Below are 23,842 nucleotides of genomic sequence, written 5' to 3'. Positions count from 1 at the left end.
AAAAGAAGATAGAGAATTTTATCCTCAAAATAATTGTTATTTTCCTGTAAGAATTAAAATACTGAAAAGATTTTTACAGTACAATTGCAGAGTTCTAAATTCTACACATCACTGAATGAATCTAGCACTGATAATGAATATCGGCATCTGAAGAACAGTGGCTTTTCTTTTCCTAAAACCACTGACATAGAGATTAACACAGTGCTTATCATTTTTATCATGCATTTTTATGGCAAATAAAACATGAGGCACTCGGTTTTTCTCCTATCCAGAAGTTCTAGATTCCTATTTTAATCACATTGTAAACAGTAACTATGAGATAAATATAATTCATCTTTAATTAATGTATCATGTTATAGTAAAATATAAAATAATTTTATATAAATTAAATTATAAAATATTGTACTGTACTAGAATTTTATTTTTATAAAAAAATCAGTTTTTTTAATATAGAAAGAAGAGAGCTATGGGCATAATTTGAACAAATAGAAGGCTTGGCATGATTTTGAGTAGTTGAAGAAGGTATATAGAGATGATAAAATAATGTAGTAATGATAGACATTAAAGTAAAATTCACTTGCTTTAAGTAAATTGATAGTCCTGAAGCTTGAAAACAATTTGGGTAATTTATTAGTAAGTAGAAATGGCTTAAGGAAAGAGTAAAATATTTCATTTTTCAATAAATATTTATTGAGTATCTTTTAAATACCAAGCTCTGTTCATCATACGGAACCTAACATAGACACTGCCTTCATTTTGCTTATATTGTAATAGAAGACAACCAACAATAACAAAAAAGAAAATACATGATGAATCAGAAAGTGATTAGTGTTATGGAGAAAGATTAGGGAATTACAGATTTTGGTAGAAATAGAGGTGAATTATTAAATTGTATCTATAAGTTCTCAGAGGAAGTCTAACTGAGAAGTTGGCATTTGAACAAAAACATGAAGTGAGGGAACATACAGTGCAGATATCTTGAGAGCGAACTTTTGGAGCAGAAGAAATAAGAAATGCAAAAACCCTAAGGTGGAAGTTTGCTTGGTGTGTTTGAAGGGTAGCAAAGAGACCAATGTGACAAAATTGGAATGAGTAAGTGAAGAGCTTTAGAAGATGTGGGTAGACTGATAATTTGATCCATTGTAAAAACTTGGGCTTTTTACAAACAGGAAATCCAGAGACAAAACTCGAATTACATTTTTAAAGGCTCCTTTTGGCTGCAATATTAAGTAAGCATGTAAATAGGGAGAACATTTAATAGATTATTACATTAATACAGGAGAAAATGAGGATTGGATCAGACTGGTAACAGCCAAAGGATAAGAAGTGGTCGTATTTTCTTGACCCTTCAAAATATCTCCAGAACACACAAGGATTTCACAAAACCTAAGGGCAGAGAGTCACTTTGATGGCAGTAGATAACTGGAAGCAAGGTCTTCAGCATTTCTAGAGAAGCTAATCGAATCTCTGAATAATTAGTTTCCATAAAGCAGAAAGATTTAAAGACTTCAGTAAAATAATTACTGCTCTAGACTTTGAATTTCCTTACTGTGCTTCTCTGTCTATACCCTTCTATACACTCCCCCCCCCCCCCCGGAAATGTGAGGCATCGTCTTATCAACTTAGGACATCTTCCCTTATCTCTTTGATATTTTGGTATTATTTTTATATTCCTATTTAAAAAATTACTTTAAATAGGGGAGGATGATTAACACAATAATGTCTGGATTTTATATCAAAAGCATCTATTGTTTTTTTAAAAAGCTATTTTATTGAATTACCCATTAACACACAACAAACCACATGTTTAAAGTGTACAATTTTGGGCTCCTGGGTGGCTCAGTTAGTTAAGAGACTGACTCTTGGTTTTGGCTCAGGTCATGATCTCATATGGTTCCTGAGACTGAGCCCCACATTGGGCTCCATGCTCACATAGGGGATTCTCCCTCCCCCTCTCTCTCTGCCCCTCCCTCCCCCTCTCTCTCTGCCCCTCCTCTGCTTGTGCTTGCACTCTCTTTCTCTCTCAGAAACAATAAATAAACACTAAAAAAATAAAGTGTACAATTTGATACATTTGGGAAAGATACATACATCTCTGAAACCATTATTGTGATCAAGACAGTTTGTAATATATGGATAAAACCTTTCAAGGTTTCCTTGTTCACTTTTATAATTTCAAGCTTAATGTTTTAAAATTAGATATATGACCATGCAAATTATCTCTTTCTTCTTGGGTGACAATTAGTAAGTAGTTTTCATCTTTTAAGAAATCTATCCATTTCATCCAGTTGTGGAATTTATTGACATAAAGTTGCTCATGATATTCACTTGTTATTCTTCGTACCCAAATAATCTATAGAGATGTCATATCTATCATTCTTGGTGTTCGCAATTTGTATCTTCACTATTTTATTCTTGCTCAATATGGCTAGAGGTTTATCAAAGTTATTGATCTCAAAGAACCACCTTTTGATTTCATTATTTCATTGATTTTTCTCCCCTCCTGCATCTTGGTTTGTACTCTAATCCTTAATACTCCTTTTCTTCTGCTTGTTTTGGATTTAAGTTCTTTTTTTAGTTTTATGTTTGTTTGTTTTGTTTTTTAAGGTGGAAGCTGAGGTCATTGGTATAACCATTTCTTCTTTCTAATATCGGCATTTAGTGGTATGTTTCTAACTGCTACTTTGGCTACATCCCACAAATTTTAATATGTATGAATTTTTATTTTCATTTGGTTCCAAATACCTTCTAATTCTCTTTAAGGTTTCTTTTTTGATCTGTGGGTTATTTAGAAATATGTTATTTAGTTTGCAAATATATTTAGGAATATTTCAGAGAACTTTCTGTTATTGATATCTAATTCAATTCTGTTGTGCTCTGAGGATATACATTTCATGATATGATTCCTTGTAAATATACTGAAACATGTTTCATGATACATAATATTATCTATTTTGATAAATGTTTTATGTACAGTTGAAAATGATGTATATTCTGCTCTCATTTGGGGGGTAAAGTTCCATAATTATCAGTTAGATCAAGTTGTTCAAGGCCATAGCTTTATTTTCTGTATTTTTATATTAATTTTTGAAAGAGGGGTGTTGAAATCTGTGACTATAATTGTATATTTCATGTTTATCCTTGAAGCTCTAATTGTATTTGCTTATTTGCATGCTTGGTAATATTTGCATATCAGACTTTGTGATTATTTTAACTCCTTGGATGCTCAATATTTTTATATTATTATAAATAATTTTGACCTTTGTTCCAGGATTAGCTGAGTTTATTACATTTTGATTTTAGGTTTTGTTAGCCAGAATCAGTATAGCATTTAATCTAGGGTTATTTTTCCCTGATACCAAAGCAAAACCTTCATGAGTACTTTATCCCATGTCCTGTGAATGACAAGGTTTCCACTCTGCCTTTTGGAAAAAGAGCCTATTTCCAGAGGTGGTTGTGGTTGAGCTCCATATATTGTTTCCTCTGATATTTTCAGGTGGTTCAATTTCCAGCCTATTATAATTTATTCACATGCAAGCAGTGATAATACTAAAGACTCAACAAGTACTCTTTGCAAAATTTTGGAGCTCTCTTTCATACTTTCTGCATTTTTCTCCTCTACAATAATTTTCTCTGTGGACTCTGACCTCCTTAACCTCTCCTGACTCTTAGATATGTCTTTTCAAATCTGAGAGACTGGGTTTCCTCTCTTCATGCTGCAGCATAGAAATTTTCTTTCCTTTCTGTACACTAGGAAAATTACATGTCTTACCTTTGTTTGTATCTTGTTTCCAGGGAACACGATTTTTCTCTGCCTGATATTTAATGTCTGTAAAACCATTATTTTATGCTTGTTATCTAATTTTTTAGTTGTTTCAGGCAAGAAAGCAAATCAAGTCTCTGCTAATTTATTTTTCCCAGAATCAGATGCCTACAAGCATTTCTTTTAGTTAATTTTTTTTTCCTCTAGTGATTTGGAATAGTTATCTACTTGATGTGATCACTTCGCATATCTCACTTTCCAAATCTAAAACTAAACTCTTGCTCATCCCACTAAACTTGCCTCTTCTGAAGCCTTTTCCATCTCATTAAATTCCACCACCATACTTATAATTTCAAAAGTCAGGAACCTGGTGGTCTTCCATGATTTTTTTTCTTTCTCTTTAACTACTAAATCTAATTAAGAAGTAAAAATACTTCCTTACCAGCTCCATTCCATGCCCTAGTCTTAGCCATCACTCTCTCACCATATCCACTTCAAGCCCTTACAAAGTTAAAAAGCAAAAACAAAAACAAACAAAAGAACAAAAACAAAAACAAAAAACTCAGCAATGACAAAAGAGATTCTTCTTGAAAAGTGTATAAAACTGTTGGGAAACATTTGGAGGGATATTTTCTCATGTGGCTCATGAACTGCCTTTGAAGGCCTTTCCCCAAAGAGGTGTTCCAAATAATGGCTCCAACACCGGTAGCTTTATTGGAACTAAGGATGTAACTGCTTTGAGGGACAAATGTTCATTTAGATTTCTATAACCTGTCATGTTTGTTTTATTAAAAGATAATACTCGCAAAAATAAATAAATTAGTTAAATAAAATAAAAATTTTGAGAAAAAAGCAAATAAAAATCTGTTCTTTGAATCATATGTTATTCAGTGGTCTACAATACAATTTTCTTATTTTTAATTTATTTTAAATTTAATTATTATTTCAAATTTACTCTTGAATTCCTACTCTTATTTTAAATTTATTTTAATTAATTAATAATAAATACATAAATAAATATTTAAAATGTAATATATAGTATACCTTAGCTAACATACTTGATATGTCATAGCACTAAATTTAGGTCAAATATTTTTAGGCATCCCAGAAGAAAATAGAAATTCTAATTATCATCAGTTTAAAAACATCTATTCAAGTGTCAAATTTTTCTTGCTGAGAAGCAAATACTGAAGTACATGAATGACAACATTATGCAACATTTTAATTTTCTTTTTACTCAGTGCATAATGGATTTTCTCTATATTGTCATTTTCTTGTCAATTTTCTAAAAAAGCAACATTTTTATATTTAAAAATTAAAATATTTATATAGCCATATTTCACTATATATCAACAGATATACATCTATATATCAAAGATATGTATCTGTATATATCATGGATATATAGATTTAGATTAGTATCTGTAGATTTCAATATCTATATCAATGTCTATCTACAGATGAATATCTCTATCTTCAGTTTCGTAGAAATGTGATGTTCAAAATATCCATAGATATTCAAATACAAATATGTAAATGTTTTTATTACATATATGTCTGCAACTCTATCCATTCACCCATCCATCCATCTGATACATATGACTATTAGTGACTTTGCTAAACATATATTTCCCCTCAAATTATGGAAAAGTTAGAAATAACCTATTAAATTTAAGTTTGTAGATTTTCATGATCCTACCATTAGATGAGAATAGAATATATCTTGAAGGTATGCTCTTAAAGAGAGGAATAACAGGATATTTCTTATATTTAATTTTTCCTGGTTAGCATTTTGACAGTAACTGAAATATAGTCAGAAATTCAAGACATTAAACATAACAGATTATTTTGGACTGGAAATTTTCAAATTGGCATAACCAGTTGGCCATCTAGACAAAGGAAGTGTCTCTAGTCATGATATCGATAATACTGGTGATACTAGCTTTACTCCTGTGGAAAGATGAATGGACTGACAATGAATTGTACTGTATTTTGTTAGTCCCATTAAGTTCACTTAACGTATTCCAAACTGATTTTAAGAACTTGACCTATTAGATGGAATTTTTCATATATAATCTGTAATATCCTTCTACTTGATTTTAATTCATTATCTTACAATATTCTAATCCATTGTCTGCAGCTAGAGAAAACTTTCAAAAATGCAAATATGTCAGTTATTCTTCTTTATAAAGCCCTTGGATGACTTTACCTTTCCTTCTGATAAGGTCTAAAATTCTTCACAGGAATTCTTTACATGCCCTCTAGGATTTCACCCTGCCTGTCTTTTTAGCATCACTTTATGTCCAATTTTCTCATTGCCATCTCTGCTCCAACCACTCTGGGCTTTCTTCATTAATCTTGAATACTTGACTCTGGACCTTTGGACAAGCAATACGTGTTCAACACTGTTACCTTCCTTTTATTCATTTCCCAGGTTATCCTTCGGGTGTCAGTTTACACATCATCATTTCTGGGAAATATTTTCTGACAACTGTAGACTAGATATGTCTCACTATTACTTTCCATAGAATACAGTGCTGTACACTTTCACAGACATAAGTTGTATTTAATGTCTTTCTTTTGTTTTAATTTTGTAAAGTTTTTATTTACTTATTTTTGAGAAAGAGAGAGAGAGAGAGAGCTGGGGGAGGAACAGAGAGAGAGGGACAGAGAGAGAATCCCAAACAATGCAGCGCAGACCTGATGCAGGGCTCGAACTCACAAACCATGCGATCATGACCTGAGCTGAAACCAAGAGTCAGATGCTTAACTGACTGAGCCACCCAGGCACCTCTGACTTTCTTTTTGAATTTAAGTTTGTGTGAGGCTAGGAGCATATTTGTCTTTATATTATGTATGCCAAATAGTAGAATAATTATTTATTTAGAATAATATCTGAAATTAACCATTGCACAAAACTATTTGTTGAATAAACAAATGAATGAATGGCCAGACAGTAGAGGCTTTTTTTTTTTTTTTTTTTTTTTTTTTTTTTTTTTTTGCTGAACTCAAAAATCCAAAATGTAGGTAGATGCTGTTGCTTGCCTTCTGAATCTGACACGTAGTTATTTTGTTCCTTTGAGCATGGAAAAGAGAAATAGGGTGATTAAGTTAAGAATAATTAAGATTCCCAACAAAATTGCCTGTCAGTTTCTTTTACAGAAAAATCTATCTCATCAATTTTGTGCCTTGGAAGCAGCCATTTCAAATGTCTAAGCATAAAAAATATAGAAAACCTTAAATAAAAGTTGTAAGCATCTGTATAATTCAGCAATCCATGAATATTTTGTTTACTGCTGCTAAGTGTGTTAAGAGAGCAAGATACAGGCAACTTCTGAAGTCCATTGATCCTTGAACAATGTAGGGTTTGGAACACCAGACCCCTCCACCCCACCCCCACCCCATGAAATTTAAAATCCATGTATAACTTTTGACTCTGTAAAAACTTAAACTACTAATAGCTTACAGTTGATGAGAAGCTTTACCGACAACATCAGCAGTCTATTAATATGTATTTTGTGTGTTCTATGTATTTATATACTATATTCTTATAAGAAACTAAGCTAGAAGAAAGAAAATGTTATTAAGAAATCCATAAGGGGAACTGGGGCGCCTGGGTGGCGCAGTCGGTTAAGCGTCCGACTTCAGCCAGGTCACGATCTCGCAGTCCGTGAGTTCGAGCCCCGCGTCGGGCTCTGGGCTAATGGCTCGGAGCCTGGAGCCTGTTTCCGATTCTGTGTCTCCCTCTCTCTGCCCCTCCCCCGTTCATGCTCTGTCTCTCTCTGTCCCAAAAATAAATAAACGTTGAAAAAAAAATTTAAAAAAAAAAAGAAATCCATAAGGAAGAGGAAATTAATTTACAGTGCTGTACTGTAAAAAATCTGCATGTAAGTGGACACACACAATTCAAACTCGTGTTGAGAGTCAACTGTATTTTGGAGACCTTACTTATGCTCTTTTTTTATGTGGCTATTGCTAAGCACTCATGTCTTATGGGCTGAGTTTGTGAAAGATTCTAGGGGAAATGCTCTTTGATGAAGTTCTTTTCCTGAGGATTCTCAAAATTCTCAAGTTTGGTGTTAGAATCATGAATACACAGAAAGTTAAGCTATTTGAAACTTGTTTTATGATGCCTTCACTCTTTTTACAGAAATTCTAGTTAGCAGCCTTGTTTATTATTTTCTTCAATCATGTCCTTGTAAAATGAAGGGAAATCTGCAATTCTATTCTGATGGTACAATATGTCTTTTCATTTCTTCCCTTCCATAAGGAAAAAGCGCATCTATCCTCCCCCCAAAACAAGGAGAAAGTTGACATTTAAAAAAATAATCTATTTTCTAACCATAAAAGGTGTTTTTAAAGCTTGAGGAGTTAAAGTTGCTGTCACTGATCTTTCAATTTTCGACTGTGTGTATAGGAATAGCAAAGAGAACCCAAATCATGCTGTGATTCTGATGTCTGCACTCCATATGAATGACCAACTCAATTTCTGGAAAAACGATAATAATCAACGTTTGTCATATGAATTTGGATGATCAAATAAAATCAGTTGTTATTCTGTTCACTCATCCTTGACTGATTAGGCAATTCAAATGAGAAGTCAGACAGAAAGTGATGTGCATATTAATGATTAATGATTCATGAAAAATTTCAAGTACACACTGGATTCCAGAAAAATAATTTTATAGTGAATTACTTGAAAAAATACAGGGAAAATGGATAAATAAATGACATGAGGAGGGTTGCTTTTTAAAACCCTTTTTAATAATTTTGTAAGTGTCATAAATGCTGCTTCGAAAACTATTAAGGAGGCCCAAAGGTATGCATGTGTGTATCCTTTAATTAAAGTGATCTTTTTAGCTGGATTTTTCTATCCCACTAATCTCTGGCTCACAAAACATTTGATAAAATGGTCTGTACCTTCTAAAGCCCAGAGATTTTAGCTGTGCAATTTTTGAAAATGTTCATATATCCTCACACATAAGGGCCTTGAATTTTGGCAAGTTTTGGGGATCTTTGAGGAACTCATATGGCTGGCATACAGGGAATATGTTCTAGGGGCAAATATAACCAAATGTAACAGATTCCCAGGTATTTTGCGCTCAGCCAATGATTTACTGTGCCATTTCTACCACTTTTTCCCCATTTGTAAATCTGAGGCAATTCCTCCATAGACTCTGATTCAGGCTCATGATTTACTTTTCTCTGTGTTTCTGACTTCATGTGCTTTTTTTTTTTTTTTTTTTTTAAACTTACCTTTCACTCCAGGTTCAAAGCCTTCTGTTTTTAATCAACCTTGATTACTAATACTATTTTCTTCTTATTGTTTCTTTTGCCTAACTCAGAGGTAGATTTACCTTGAAAGTAATGAAGCTTAAACTTTAGATCTGTCATTTGATTTGCCTGGGTCCCATACAAGACCCTGAGAGAAGCCCTAGAAATGTAATCACATGCTCATAGTTTCTGCAAAATGTGCATAAGTAAGATATTTTGACTGTGATCACTTTTTTCCCCTTTGCCAGTGAATTTCCTTTACTTATATTTTACTTTCATGGCACCTGGCATTGGAGTGGCTTCAGACCTTTTGGGGATTCAGTTTATGGAAAATTACCTGAGAGATATATTTGTTTGGTCTGGTGAGATATAATTTTTGATTCTTAGTCACTGCTACATATTCAAGTTATTGCTAGTTATGTATGGGTAGAAATGGGTATCAGAAACAACCCTACCACACAGAGTGGACTCAACAGCATCTTGATGTTAATAAACAGAAACAGAGCTCTTATCACCATATATAACCATTCCATAGCAACCTAGTACCAGGAACATGTGGCCCATGGACTGGCACATACTTTAGAATATATGGAGAGAATTGAATCTGTGGAAAAGCTTTTCAAATCTTATATTTCACAGATGAAAGAAATGTGGATATGGATTTTCCAAAATTTGATAGGAATCCTGAAAACTTATTTATTAATAATCAGTTGTGAAGCTAAAAGAAGTATTTCTAAATTATTAAGAATAATTTTAAAAATTCTACCAACCAAGCTCAAGCAAAGACTCTATTCTGTCAATAAAAAATAATATAAAATTGTTGTCATGCAAGGAAGTGAAAATATATAAGAAATGCAGGACAAATTTTATAAAAATAAATATAATAGATGTTCTTAGGCCACTAATTAATAAAAGTACTGTAACATATTTTTCTGGATCTGGGATTTTTAAAAACCATCCAGCTTTTAAAAATTATAATTTTTAGTTTCTTCTCTTTCTAAATAACTACAAATGACTCTTGACCATACAGGTTTAAACTGTGCAGTCTACTGAAACATAGATTTTTTTTTTGATAAATACAGCACAGCACTGTAAATATATTTTTTCTTCTTTGTGATTTTTTCATAATAATGTTTTTTCTAGTTTATTATAAGAATACAGCATATAATACACACAACATACAAAATATGTGTTAATCAACCATTTATGTTTAATCAGTAAAGTTTCTCATCAATAGTAGGCTATTTAGTATATAAGTTTTGAAGGAGTTAAAAGTTTTAAATAGATTTTTGACTGTGTGGGAGGGTTGGTGCCCATAACTCCTGCATTGTTTAAAGGTTAGCTGTATTCCCATGTGTACCAAGTTTTTAATTCGTAAATTTGTGTTCTTTTTTATTTATGAGTCTGACTCAACAAAACCTGGAATAGCCCCTGCCCTAACTCAGTTACTCTAATACTGAAAATAAATGAAAATCACTAGAACTTAGTATGGTGGCTAAGTGTTTGGGGATCTAGGATCCAGAGTGAAAATGTCTGCGATAAAATCCTGGCTCCACTATTTATTATCTATATGACCTTGGGCAAATTATTTAACATGTCTAAGACTTAACTTTCTCATTTTAGAAGGAAGTGATTGAACCAGAACATGTAATTCCTTGTAATTATATGATAAATAAAATAAAATATAGTGGGAAATCAACTAATTAAAATAATAGAATATCCGTGTTGAAAGGAAGCTTGCATTTCGTATAATTTTCCATCAGTGCTGTGGATTTTTCACAGCTCCTTCAGGTGTACCTTGTTGGTACATGTAGAAACTCTACCTTGTGTGGAAACTGATCTGTTTTCCCATTCCTTAAACTAATATAGTTATACTTTTTTTTTAAGTTAGCTTTTATTGACTTTATTTATGGGCACTCTATGTAAAATTTAGGTTGAACAAACTGCTCTGTTTTTTAATACTACTGCTCTTGTACAATCCTTTTATAAAAGAATCACATAGTAGTATTAGTGAAAATACTAAAACTTGAAACAAGTGATAATCTATTCTCCATCTGACCTGATTTCTTTATATAGAAATGATAAGATGTTATTTAAAAGAAAACAAAACTGACCACAGCATATTCTGCCTTCTAGATCGGAAATTAAGCATTCAGTGAAAATAGGAAATTAACAAGAAACAACTAGAGAAACATAAGCGTCCCCAAATTCTCCAGAGGATTATTAAGTTTCCAACGGACATGAGACTGAGCCTCCTGTTGATTTCTGTTTAGTTGGTTATTTTTAACCATTATTGAAAGAAAGTGTGAACCCCAACAAGCAGGAGGACTTTGTGGCCGTGTGTTTGTGGGTGTGTGTGTGTCCACAAGGATATATCTATTTTATTGTTTTTAATATTTTTAATGGTACCTTTTAATTAGAAAAAATAGACCTCTTATAACCTCTATTCATAATTGCCAGACAGAATAATCTTAATCCCTCTTTAATTTGACAGGTTTTCAAATTTGTGGATCAGCTCTATCACAAAATATCTTTTTTTCAATTAAAAATTGATTGTTTGTGACAGGACCTTTTCTTTGATGCTTATAAATCATTAGAAGTAAAAAAATTAATTAGCATCTCTTATATCTACTTTCATTTTTAGAGACCTTCATGGGCCTTCTGGTAACTCTTCATAAATGAAGTCTTGCAATCAGAATTACTTCTGGGTTTCTTTGTTTGTCTCTCTTTTCTATTTTGACTACAGAAGAATAGGAAGCTATCTTAACAGAATTTCTAATACCTAGGTAGTCAGATAGTTCTTCAAATTAAACAGCTTAGGTATTTTAAATTAGTGTAAATAAGTAAATAATTAACAGAGAGAATATGCAATTCTTTTGCCAAGCTATACTCAGCAATTTAGAATGATAGCTTAATGAATGAAATAATACAGACTTGATAATTATTATTTCAGGTATGGCCTAGTGTATGTTATCTTGTTTTAACGGGAAAGGAAACCAGGTGATGGCAATAGCTGAAGAGATAAATTGACACTTTAAATCAGTTATGTAAAGGAAACAATCTTTAAGAAGGCAGTAATTTCTGAATCATTAAGTTATGGTTCATAAAACTGAATGTCTGCAGTGACTATTTTAATTATGGTATTTTTCTATTGTAAAATCAGATCATTAAGATTCAGTTATAATCTTGCCCCAAGAGTATTTCTGATATATTTTCAATTATACAATGTATGCCTTAATAATTTGTCACCAACATTGTAGGTTTATCTTTCTACATAAGATTTAGCATTATATCTCTGATTCTGTAATAATCTAGATGATATCTTCTTGAAAAGATGCAAATACTTTAACTATTTCTCTGTTATTGACTACTTATTCTCAATTTTTAATGTATTACCTAAAGCCATTATGTGAACCTTTCTACATATAGTATTTGACTCTGTTTTAAATGAGAAAACTGTGTACTTTTCTCATTCATTTATTTTGAGTGTCTAGAATTATTCTATTTAAATTTAGTTTTTGTGTGTGTGTTTGTGTGTAGTGTGTGTTAACAGCATGCTTTGTTCATCCCTCAGCAATTTTCAGTATTTCAGCTTCATTTTTATTATTATTAGCTATGTGTCCTTAAGGAAATTAACTTCTTTGATTCTCAATTTAAATATTGTTTCTTATAACATATTCCACCATTGTATTATCCCCTTTCTTGTACTTGACTGTTCTGATTTACTCTTGTTTTATTGGCAAACATCCTACCCAAGCTTAATGGCTGTGTTTAAGTGTTTTGTAATATAAGTTGATTATATTTCTTTGGTGAAATTATCAGTGCATGCAGACCAACTGTTCCTCTAGCCACTGCCAGAAGGATGCAGTCAATCACTGTGTATATGTGCACCACTTCTTGGGGAAAAGAATTGTGAGTGGAGTAACTCCGGAAGACTATATTTTTACTCAAGAGTCTTTAAGTTCTTGAAGAAAAACCATATAAATCAGCCAGCATGGGAAACTAAACTTTGTGTATCCTCAACATTTAAGTTAATTGGAGCTTGTATCAGAAGAGATGTAATATTGTTATGAGGAAAATGTAAGGATTTTGTTTTGTTTTGTTTTGCTTTAACTCTTTAACCTAGTAGATTGGGGACTGTTAGATTACATCAGTTTTAGAAAAATGCAGAAGCCCCATTTCACTTGCACACCTGAGTAAATGTGAGTGAAGTCATAGAGGCTTTAAGAGAGTCATAACTAGTATACCATTACCCCAGAGATACTCACTGAAGTCATCGAACTCTCCTCTTACCACAAGAAATGGGAAGGATTAGATGAAATAGAAAAAGTCAACAGGTTTAAAAGAGCCTAAAAAAATCTAGATCATGTGTATCTACAACTGGAAACATTTAGGAATTCAGAGGATGCCAACATGGATGCCAATGACTATACGTGATAGTTTCAGTTAATCAGATGCCAGTGCACCTAGGTACCCATCATCAGAAGCCAGCTACGCAACTTGTCACAACTCTATAATCTCTTATGTTTGATATAATCACCTGGAGAAAAAGGAGTAAAAAGAAAATCCTGAAATTATTTTGTTTCCAACTGATATACTTCCAAATATGTGGAGTATACTAACATTTTGCTTTTTGTAATCAGCTGCATTTAGGGCTAGAAGTAGACATAGAGGTGACTAAATGAAAATTCAAGGGAATAACATTTTCTTTCATACTGTTGTATGTGGTTGTATGATAACTCATAATGATAATAATTATAATAATGACACTATTAATTAAAAAAACACCAACTCCTTGCTACTAATATAGTTTGGGCATTATAGTTTTCCAAACATCTCTCAATGTGTGAATTTTTCTTTCTTGTTAATCCAATTTCTTTACCAACAGCTTTTGTATATTCAGCGTAGGCCAGAAAGCTGTGGTAAGGAAGGAGTGGGTATAATGCATGTAAAAATGTTCCTGACAAATAATAAAGGTAGAAGCTGAGAGGGAATTGAGAAATTGAGAAATTGAGAGGCCCACTTTTTAGACCTTAATGTCTTGATTTATCATCCTGAGGATGGTAAACACATGCTTGTATGTTAGAATCAGTTGAAAAGTTTCAAGGGGATTCAGAACAATGGACGGTGCTGATCATTTGTCAGGGTTTCTGATCTGTCTCCAGTATCTTCTACGTACCAGTAACCAAATCCAAGTTTCTGCTCTAGACATTGTTTTTAAGTCCTTGATTGTTTCTTTTCCCTGTGCCTGCCTTTCTCTTAATGTAGGCTAGCTACCTTAAGTTCTGAAAGAAGAGGCTTGGTTGAGAAGGCAAAGCTTTTTTTTTTCTTTTTTTTTTTCTTTAGTATAGAGAGAAAGAGAGAGACAGCATCGGTGGGAGAGGGTCAGAGAGAGATGGAGACACAGAATCGTAAACAGGCTCCAGGCTCTGAGCACAGAGCTCCATGTGGGGCTTGAAGTCACAAGCCTTGAGATCATGACCTGAGCCAAAGTTGGACACTTAACAGACTGAGCCACCCAGGTGCCCCAAGAAGGCAAAGCTTCTAAGAAGATCTTTGGCACAGGTTAAGTGCCTATATGTAATTAAGAAAACTTAATAGACCTTTGATATCAAGTCTCTTTCAATTTTTAAATTTTTTTTAATGTTTATTTTTGAAAGAGAGAGACAGAGTGTGAGTGGGAGAGGGGCAGAGACACACACACACACACACACACACACACACACACACACACAGAATCAAAAGCAGGCTCCAGGCTCTGAGCTCTCAGCACAGAACCCAACACAAGGCAAAATCAGGAACCATGAGATCATGACCTGAGCTGAAGTCAGACACATAACTGACTGAGCCACCCAGGCACCCCTCAATTTTTTGTTGTTGTTGTTGCTCCTGCATGGGAGCAAGAAACACTTGGCTTTTATAATCATGCCCTGCATTTCTGGATCTTCTATATTGCTTTTTATTTATGCTTGAAAACTGGCCAATTTTAGCCAGCTAATAAGACATTGCAACAAAGAAGTAACATTGAGCAAACAAAACAGTAACTTCCGGGCTCTTTCCAACTACTTTCTGTGAAACAGTTGGTTTCTGAGGCACTTGGTATGCCTTCCAAATTATTTCACGCAACTAATATAGCAAACGTTTTGCCTTTTTTTTTTTTTTGGCCTGTGATATTAATGCTATTTTTAATGCTAATATTTATTACTGCATCTGAAATACACACTTTTATCTAGGATGTTAACTAGGAAGCCAGCTTTCTCAAGAATATGTCTTAAGACTAACTACTACACTACACTAGTATTTTTCCAACTTTTTTGCTACAACCTACAACAAAAAATACAATATATATTATCATCCAGTAAAATGCACACACAAACACATGCATATCAGGTGGCTCAACTGGACATCACATCTAAATTGGGACTGTTTCTGGCAAATTTGAGTTTATCCAAAATTCCATTACTAAACTGATTTTTCTTTTTTTTTTTTTTTTTTTTCAACGTTTATTTATTTTTGGGACAGAGAGAGACAGAGCATGAACGGGGGAGGGGCAGAGAGAGAAGGAGACACAGAATGGGAAACAGGCTCCAGGCTCTGAGCCATCAGCCCAGAGCCTGACGCGGGGCTCGAACTCACAGACCGCGAGATCGTGACCTGGCTGAAGTCGGACGCTTAACCGACTGCGCCACCCAGGCGCCCCGAAAACTGATTTTTCACAATAGAGTTTTTTAAACTGCTTGAAAAATACTGAGCACTTAGTAGTAGTATGATAGGTGAGTCTCTTGAGAACTTAGGATAACATGAATTTTGTATCTTTATTATGGTATTATATTTAATAAATAGGGAGTTTAATGATTGAAGCAAATAAATATCATCCATCAAATGATGAGTGTGTTTTATTTAAAATTACATATGCATTTTTCAGTTAAAGTATTTATCAAATGTTAAATTGCAGCATCATTTGCTCTAACTTTCATAGTACTTGGAAAGGATCAAAAGTATACAATGGGTAAAAAAAATCAATCTTTTTACTATATCAAAGATGTTTTAATTATTATGACAACTAATAAGAAAAGATACAATCTTACTATTAAGGCACTGAGTTTTCTATAAAAAGAAGGTAAAGGCATTATGTAATTTCCTGAAGTTTAAACTTTCATGGCTGAAACTTAGGCATCTTAGTGTTTCAAGGAGAATAAATTCTAAAGTTGATTACCAAGACAAAATAGAATATCTTCATAGGTATCCTTAAGCGAGCAATAAATAAAAAAATAAGAAAAACACAAATTTGAAAACTCAAAAATCAAGAATTTTTTTGGTTTGTTTCTTTGTGTTTAAGCTGTATTTTCTCAACTTGCAATCTTTTTGTTGTTGTTACTTTCAGGCCCATTTACAGGACATTGCGTGAACACAGAACTGTGTGGAAGATGCTGAAAACAATTCCAGATTTGACCTCTCAGCTAACTGATGAGCATCTGAAAACACTTAGTAGGAGTGTCATTTCTGAAACGTGGGTAAAAGGCAGCACAGGTAACAGACTAATCTGGAGGGAAATTTGGCAACATAAAATGTATGTCACTATTTTGAATTCTCTGTACTATTCATATTTTCACTTGATATGTTAAAAGTGTACTGTTTCGGTGTATTTTGTTTATAGTTGTAAATAGTGAAATGAATAACATTCCACATTTTAGTACATGTTTTAAAGATATACGCTAGTATTTTCTCCACCTTGAATATGCATCAGAATCACCCAGAGGACTCATATTGCTGTGTTCAGTTCTAAAGTTTCTGGTTTGGTAGGTTTGGGATGGGGCTTAATTGTCTTTTCAGTAATATTCCAGGTGATAGTGCTAGTATGGGGACCATACTTTGAAAACCACTCATTGATATACACATTCGATTACAATCTCGCATTTATTTTCAGTTATGACAGTAAATGGCCATGGCAATTATTTGACTTATCCAGATACTGACCCAGATATTGGGCAAAAAGAACTCTCCGGACAGATTTTGGTTTCCCAATTTTAAATTTCTAGTCTCCTTATCAAGGATTTATTGGACACATTAATAAAAGTATTTTATATTTTGATTTTTGAGGGGTATACAAATGTACACACACACAAAGTCACATACACATCTAACCCAACAGAGTTCAGCACCATTTTCTGCATTTGTCAAATACCTATTAGAAAAGAAGAATTAAGTTTATTTAATACAGTCTTTGTGTCAGGAGATATCCCTTACTTATTCCTCATAGGAACAAATAAAAGAAATTATTATTATTCTCTCTGGTTGAGGACCATAAGGCACAAAATATCATGCAGAATATTTCTGATTAAAATTAAATTTCAAACATACTTTAGCCTTAATGCTAAACTCATTCTCCGTCCATTATGCCACTGTTTTTATACAGAGTCTCTTCCGGGATCATGGCATTTAAAATCTAACTGTTTAATTTTGGAGAACATGTGTCTATTGAAATATGTCATATGTGTATTGACATGTTTCAAGAGTTTTCCCCCAATGGCCATCTCTCATAATTAGTTTCATTTAATCTGACATCAAGCAGTGAAAATTAAATCATAGGAGTTTTGCAAAGGATAAAATGATTTTGAAAGGCAAGAAAGAACATTCAAAATTGCTTTGCATTAGCTTGAGGACAGTAATTTCAAAATTAATTTGTTTTACCCTAAATCCCTGAAATTATATTTGTTATGGTAAAAAAAAATATGGAAACAACCTAGATGTTTTCCAATAGAAGACAGATTGCATTATGATACATCTCTTCTATGGAATAGAAGACTACGTTATGATACATGTTTCCAAGAAATCCTAGGCAGTTGTTAGGAAGAATGATCTCTGTATATATACACATGAAAACTTACTAAACGTATTGACAACAGTGGATACAAATAGAATAATTGTGGAATTATATAAATAATATCATATTTCACATATTTATGAAAAACTTGAAGTTATAGATATGTAAACATCTGTATATATACATATATAAAAACTCATAATAAAAAATACGTAGAAGTAGATCCAGAAAGCACTCCAAAAATAGGCATTTTAAAAATCGTTACCATGGTGGAGGGGAGAATTGAGGGAGTGAAAGGAAACAAGTTTTCTTTTACATATATTTGCATTGAATTTTTCACAATAAGTCTATATTCTTGTGTTAGTGTTTGTAACTACATATTTGTTTTTTTCAAAAGTTTTTAAAATTACAGCTGGAAACAATAACTATTCTGATGGTTCTTATAACTTGGGTGATTGATTATTAAAATGTGAACTTCCATTCCTTGACAAACACTTATCAACTTAATTTGATCTTTTATATTAAATAAGGTTTTTCAATTCATATTTCAATAGAGCTTTTTGAAACACTTTATTAAAAAATGTAGAAGTCTTTGTCTTTACATATATCCGTATCAAAATCCTTCTCTTGAGTTTTTAAGACATCTGATTCTGACAGCCAGTTCTGTTTCACTATCAAAGCAGTCAATTCATTGAATATCTGACCTTTGTAAATCTCTTCCTTCATCCAACTTTAAAAAAAGGTGCAACAAAGTGTCTTTCTCACTCCCTTTTCTTTATTCATATATGTCTTTCACCCCCTCTGCTATTATTTAAAGTGTTCCTCCTAGTAGCTCCTTGTCACCAGGCTGCTGACTTCAATCTGTGGCTGAGGCTTTGGTTTCTCGCCTGCAATTCCACACAGCTGTTTGCTCTTCTGTTCTCTTCTGGAAGGTTCTTTGGAGCTTTGTTATTTAAAGCCGCTTCCTAAACTCACCATTTACTCACTCATCTTCTCATTCAGTTTTCTTAAACAATAAAATATTAACAGGGATAACAATATTATTTAAGTACTGATTTTAAGTACTGAATAACACATATGTCTCTAGTTTAAGTGAAATGGAACTAAAACATAATTACTATGAGATTACTTATTACTTATTTACTATATTAATATTACTATATCTAGATATTACCTGTATTACTGTAATAAAAATTATATAAACTATACACTAGGTATAATAATTTTTATGCCATATATATCTATATATATCTATATATGTATCTATATCTATATCTATATCTATATCTATATCTATATATAAATGTTACTTAATTCAAGTGACTTCACGAGTTTTCCGTTGGATCTCTTATATTATGGCCTGAGCAGCAAGCATTTTTATGATTGGCAACCTAAAGCTCACGAAAGCTGAGAAAATTAGCTTACTTGAGAATTCAATTTAGTGGCTAACATGGAATTAGATCCTAGATCAAAATTTTATTACTATCCACCATTACATTAACACTGATACATTTCCATGAAATAATTATTATAAGGGATTTTTTCTTTTATATCTATATCATCTTTACTGTTTTCTTTTTGAAGTCAGTTAAGTCTTAACAGTGTTATTTCTCTTTTATTTCTTTCACTTTATTTTATTTTATTTCCACCTTTCATGAGGTTATTTCAAAAACACCATATTTCCTCACTTAAATAAACTTTTGTATTTGTTTTTAATGCTAAAAATTATTTTTATATTACTAAATTTTAACATTTTTTTTAGCCTGCACAGACTTTCTTTTCTGTTGTGATTTAAATTTCATGTAACATATAAAAACACAGTAATGGGGCACCTGGGTGGCTCAGTCAGTTAAGCATCCCACTTCAGCTGAGGTCACAGTCTCACAGTTCATGAGTTCAAGCCCTGCATCACGTTCTCTACTGTCAGCACAGAGCTCACTTGGGTTCCTGTCCCTATCTTGCTCTGCCCTTCCCTCACTTATGTGCACATTCTCTCTCTCAAAAGTAAATAAAAAACTTAAATAATAAATTAAAATAAATTAATTAAAAACTAAAAACACGGTAGCTAATTCTCATAGAAAATTTAGTGGGAATCTTTTCCATAAGTAAATTGACCATAATTCAAATAATATGCTCTTACAATAGAAATAGGTAAATAGTTCTACCATAAAGATTAAGATTCTCTTAAAGGCAAACATGGTCTTGAAGAACATGCATTGATCCTAAAGTATGGATGTGCTTTCACTACAACTAAGGAGTTCCCTATGATTCATGAAGTTTTGTCCTTGAAATCTGGCCAGAAATTTTTTTCAGTATTTATCTGCATTGTGAGGACCCAGTTCCATTTCTGTCTTTCCCCATCCAAGAGACGGTTGTGAGAAAATTAATACAACAGAAACAAAAAAGCCCTTCAATCACACTACAATACCAAAGACCCTTTACCTTGATATTTATTTCTCTAATATTGCCATTGATTCTTACTTTCTTAAACAGTGAAACTTATAACAAGAGATGATGTTAAAAGTATTCAACACCTGGGGCGCCTGGGTGGCTCAGTCAGTTGAGCCTCCGACTTCCACTCAGGTCATGATCTCGCGGTTTGTGAGTTCCAGCCCCGCGTCGGGCTCTGTGCTGACCGCTCAGAGCCTGGAGCCAGCTTCGGATTCTGCATCTCCCTCGCTCTCTACCCCTCACCCACTCGCATTCTGTCTCTGTCTCTCTCAAAAATAAATAAACATTAGAAAAAAAAAGTATTCAACATCTGATCAGAAATCAGAACAGGTGCTACCTAAGCACAATAAATACCTACTCTGAGCAGTTGATACAGGAGTATTAGTAAGTAATACCAGCCACATGTGCATAATTTCCTCCATTTCTGTTATTGGAATATTTTCAACTAATAAGAAACTACTTTTAAGGTTGCTTTACATAATTGCACTACTCAGTATCTAGAAATTAACAGTTTTTTTAACCTATCTGATTTTATTTAGATAATAGAATGGAACTAATATTTTTCAACCTCTCTAGGCTAATTTTTGGATTGGCATATTTCAGAAGAGTTGACAGCATTGCCAAATTATGGGGAGTTGTTTTTAAATAAAGCTTTTTATGTACTTTTGTTATATGTGCAAAAACCCCAATGTGGTATTGTGCTAAATGCTTAGGAAGGAAAACGGCATAGAACTGGCTTCCATTTCATATAATAATATAAACATTGATAACTGTATATTATTTAACAACATGTATTGTGTGTTTGATATGTGCTAGTGACTGTCACTGGAACTTATTTTCTAATGTGGGAAAAAAGAAAATAAATAGAAAATTAACACATAATATAACTTCAGGAAATACAATCTATGAAAAAAAAATAAAGCACAGGATTAGAGAAGGGCTAGAAATTAGAAAAAAATTAAAAATTTTTTTTTGATGTTCATTTTTGGAAGACAGAGAGAGACAGAGCACAAGCAGGGGTGGAGCGGAGAAAGAGGGGGACACAGAATCTGAAGCAGGCTCCAGTTTCTGAGCTGTCAGCACAGAGTCTGAGTTGGGGCTTAAACTCACGAGCCAGGAAATCATGACCTGAGCCCAAGTCGGACGCTCAACTGACTGAGCCACCCAGGTGCCCCGGAAAAAATTTTTTTAATGATGATAATAATTACATATTTTATATTATATTTTTATTTAAAAATTTTTATTTTTATTTTAATTCCAGTTAGTTGACATACAGAGTTACATTCAACAATTCCATAATTGTGATTCAATAATTCCTATCACCTAGTACTTATTACAAAAGTGCACTCCTTAATCCCCATCACCATTTAAAAACCCATCCTCCCACCTACCTACCCTCTCTAAACCATCAGTTTGTTCTCTATAGTTAAGAATCTGTTTCTTGGTTTGTCTCTCTCTCTCTCTCTTTTTTTTTTCCTTTGCTCATTTGTTTTGTTTCTTAAATTCCATTATGAGTGATATCATATGGTATTTGTCTTACTCTGACTGACTTATCTCATGTAGTATTATACTATCAAGCTCTACCCATATTGTTCCAAATGGCAAGATTTCATTTTTTTATGGATGAATAATATTCCATTGTGTATATATGCTAATCTTCTTTATTCATCTATAACTGGACGGTTAGGTTGGTTTCATAGTTTGGCTATTGCAAATAATGCTGCAATAAACATAGGAGTTCTTGTATCTCTTTGAATTAATGCAATTCATAGTGCAATTACTAGATCGTAGGGTAGTTCTACTTTAATTTTTTGAGGAACTTCCATACACTGTTTTCCACGGTGGCTATACCAGTTGTCTTCCTACCAACAGTGGAAGATTGTTCCTTCTTCTCCACATCCTCACCAACACTTGCTGTTTCTGGAATTTTTTGTTTGTTTTGTTTTGTGAAGCGATTCTGACAAATGTGAGGTGATATCTCATTGTAGTTTTGGTTTGTATTTCCCTAATGATAAGTGATGTTGAGCATCTTTTCATATGATTGTTGGTCTTCTGTATGTCTTCTTTGGAGAAATTGACAATCCTCTAACCAGACTCATTTAAAAAAAAAAAGAGAAAGAGGACCCAAATAAACAAAATCACTCATGAAAGAGGAGAAAAAACAATCAATGCCACAGAAACACAAACAATTGTAGTAGAATATGAAAACCTATATGCCAACAAGTTCAACAACTTAGAAGAAATGGATAAATTCCTGGAAACATAAACTACCAAAACTGAAGTAAGAAGAAATAGAAAATTTGAACAGACCTATTACCAGCAATGAAATTGTATCAGTAAAAAAAAAAAAAGTCCAGTACCAGATGGCTTCCCAGGTGAATTCTACCAAATATTTGAAGAAGCATTAATACCTATTATTCTCAAACTAATCCAAAAAAAATAGAAGAGAAGGAAAACTTCCAAATTCAATCTACGAAGCCAGTATCACCCTGATACCAAAACCAGATAAAGACACCACAAAAAAAGAGAAGTATATAGATGAAAAATCCTCAACAAAATAGTAGCAAAGTGAATTTAACAATACATTAAAAAAATCATTCACTGTGAATAAATGGGATTTATTCCTGGGATGCAAGGTGGTTCATATTCGTAAAACAATTAATGTGATAGTCACATCAATAAGAGAAATGGTAAAAACCACATGAGCATTTCAATAGATGTAGAAAAAGTATTTGACAAAGTACAACACCGATTCATGGTAAAAACTCTCCGCAACGTAGGTCTAGAGGGAACATATATCAACATAATAAAGGTCTTATATGAAAAACCTACCCCCAACATTATACTCAATGGTGCAAAACTGAGAGCTTTTCCCATAAGGTCTGTAACAAGACAAGGATGTCTACTCTCACCCCTTTTAAAAATTCAACCTACCATTGGAAGTCTTGGCCACAGCAATGAGAAAACAAAAAGAACTAAAAAGCATCCAAATTCATATGGAAGAAGTAAAACTCTCACTGTTTGCAAATGACATAATACTATAAAGGAAACCCTAATGATTCCATCAAAAAACTGCTAGAACTGATACACAAATTCAGTAAAAATACAGGATACAAACTCAAGGTACAGAAATCTGTTTCATTTGTATATACTAAAAATGAAGCAGCAGGAATTGAAGTTAAGAAAACTATCCCATTTACAATTGCACCAAAAACAATAAAAAACCTACAAATAAACTTAACCAAAGAGGTGAAGGAATGGTAGTCTGAAAAGTATAAAACACTGATGAAAAAAATTGAATACGACACAAAGAAATAGAAAGACATTCCATGCTCATGGATTGGAAGAAAAAATATTGTTAAAATGTCTATATTACCCAAAGCAATCTATAGGTTTAATGCAATCCCTATCAGTACACCAACATCATTTTTCACAAAATAATTATGTATTTTATATAATATTTATTGATCTGACACTATTGTAAATTATTTATAAGTACTATGTCCTTAATACTTTCAAAACCCTATGAC

At 32.8% G+C, this 23,842-nt stretch overlaps 1 protein-coding gene across 1 annotated transcript in view; it reads left to right on the top strand.

The window, feature by feature from the left end:
* CNBD1 (cyclic nucleotide binding domain containing 1) overlaps positions 1–23,842 on the top strand; it is a 397,689-nt gene that overhangs the window by 218,992 nt on the left and 154,855 nt on the right. The window contains exon 5 of the mRNA XM_030304387.1: positions 16,422–16,567. Within this exon, the coding sequence (XP_030160247.1) occupies positions 16,422–16,567 (146 nt within the window). The remainder of the gene's footprint in view (positions 1–16,421; positions 16,568–23,842) is intronic.

The sequence above is a fragment of the Lynx canadensis genome, chromosome F2, assembly GCF_007474595.2.
Source record: "Lynx canadensis isolate LIC74 chromosome F2, mLynCan4.pri.v2, whole genome shotgun sequence".
Taxonomy (NCBI): Eukaryota; Metazoa; Chordata; class Mammalia; order Carnivora; family Felidae; genus Lynx; species Lynx canadensis.
This window is presented reverse-complemented; position numbering and strand designations above follow the sequence as displayed.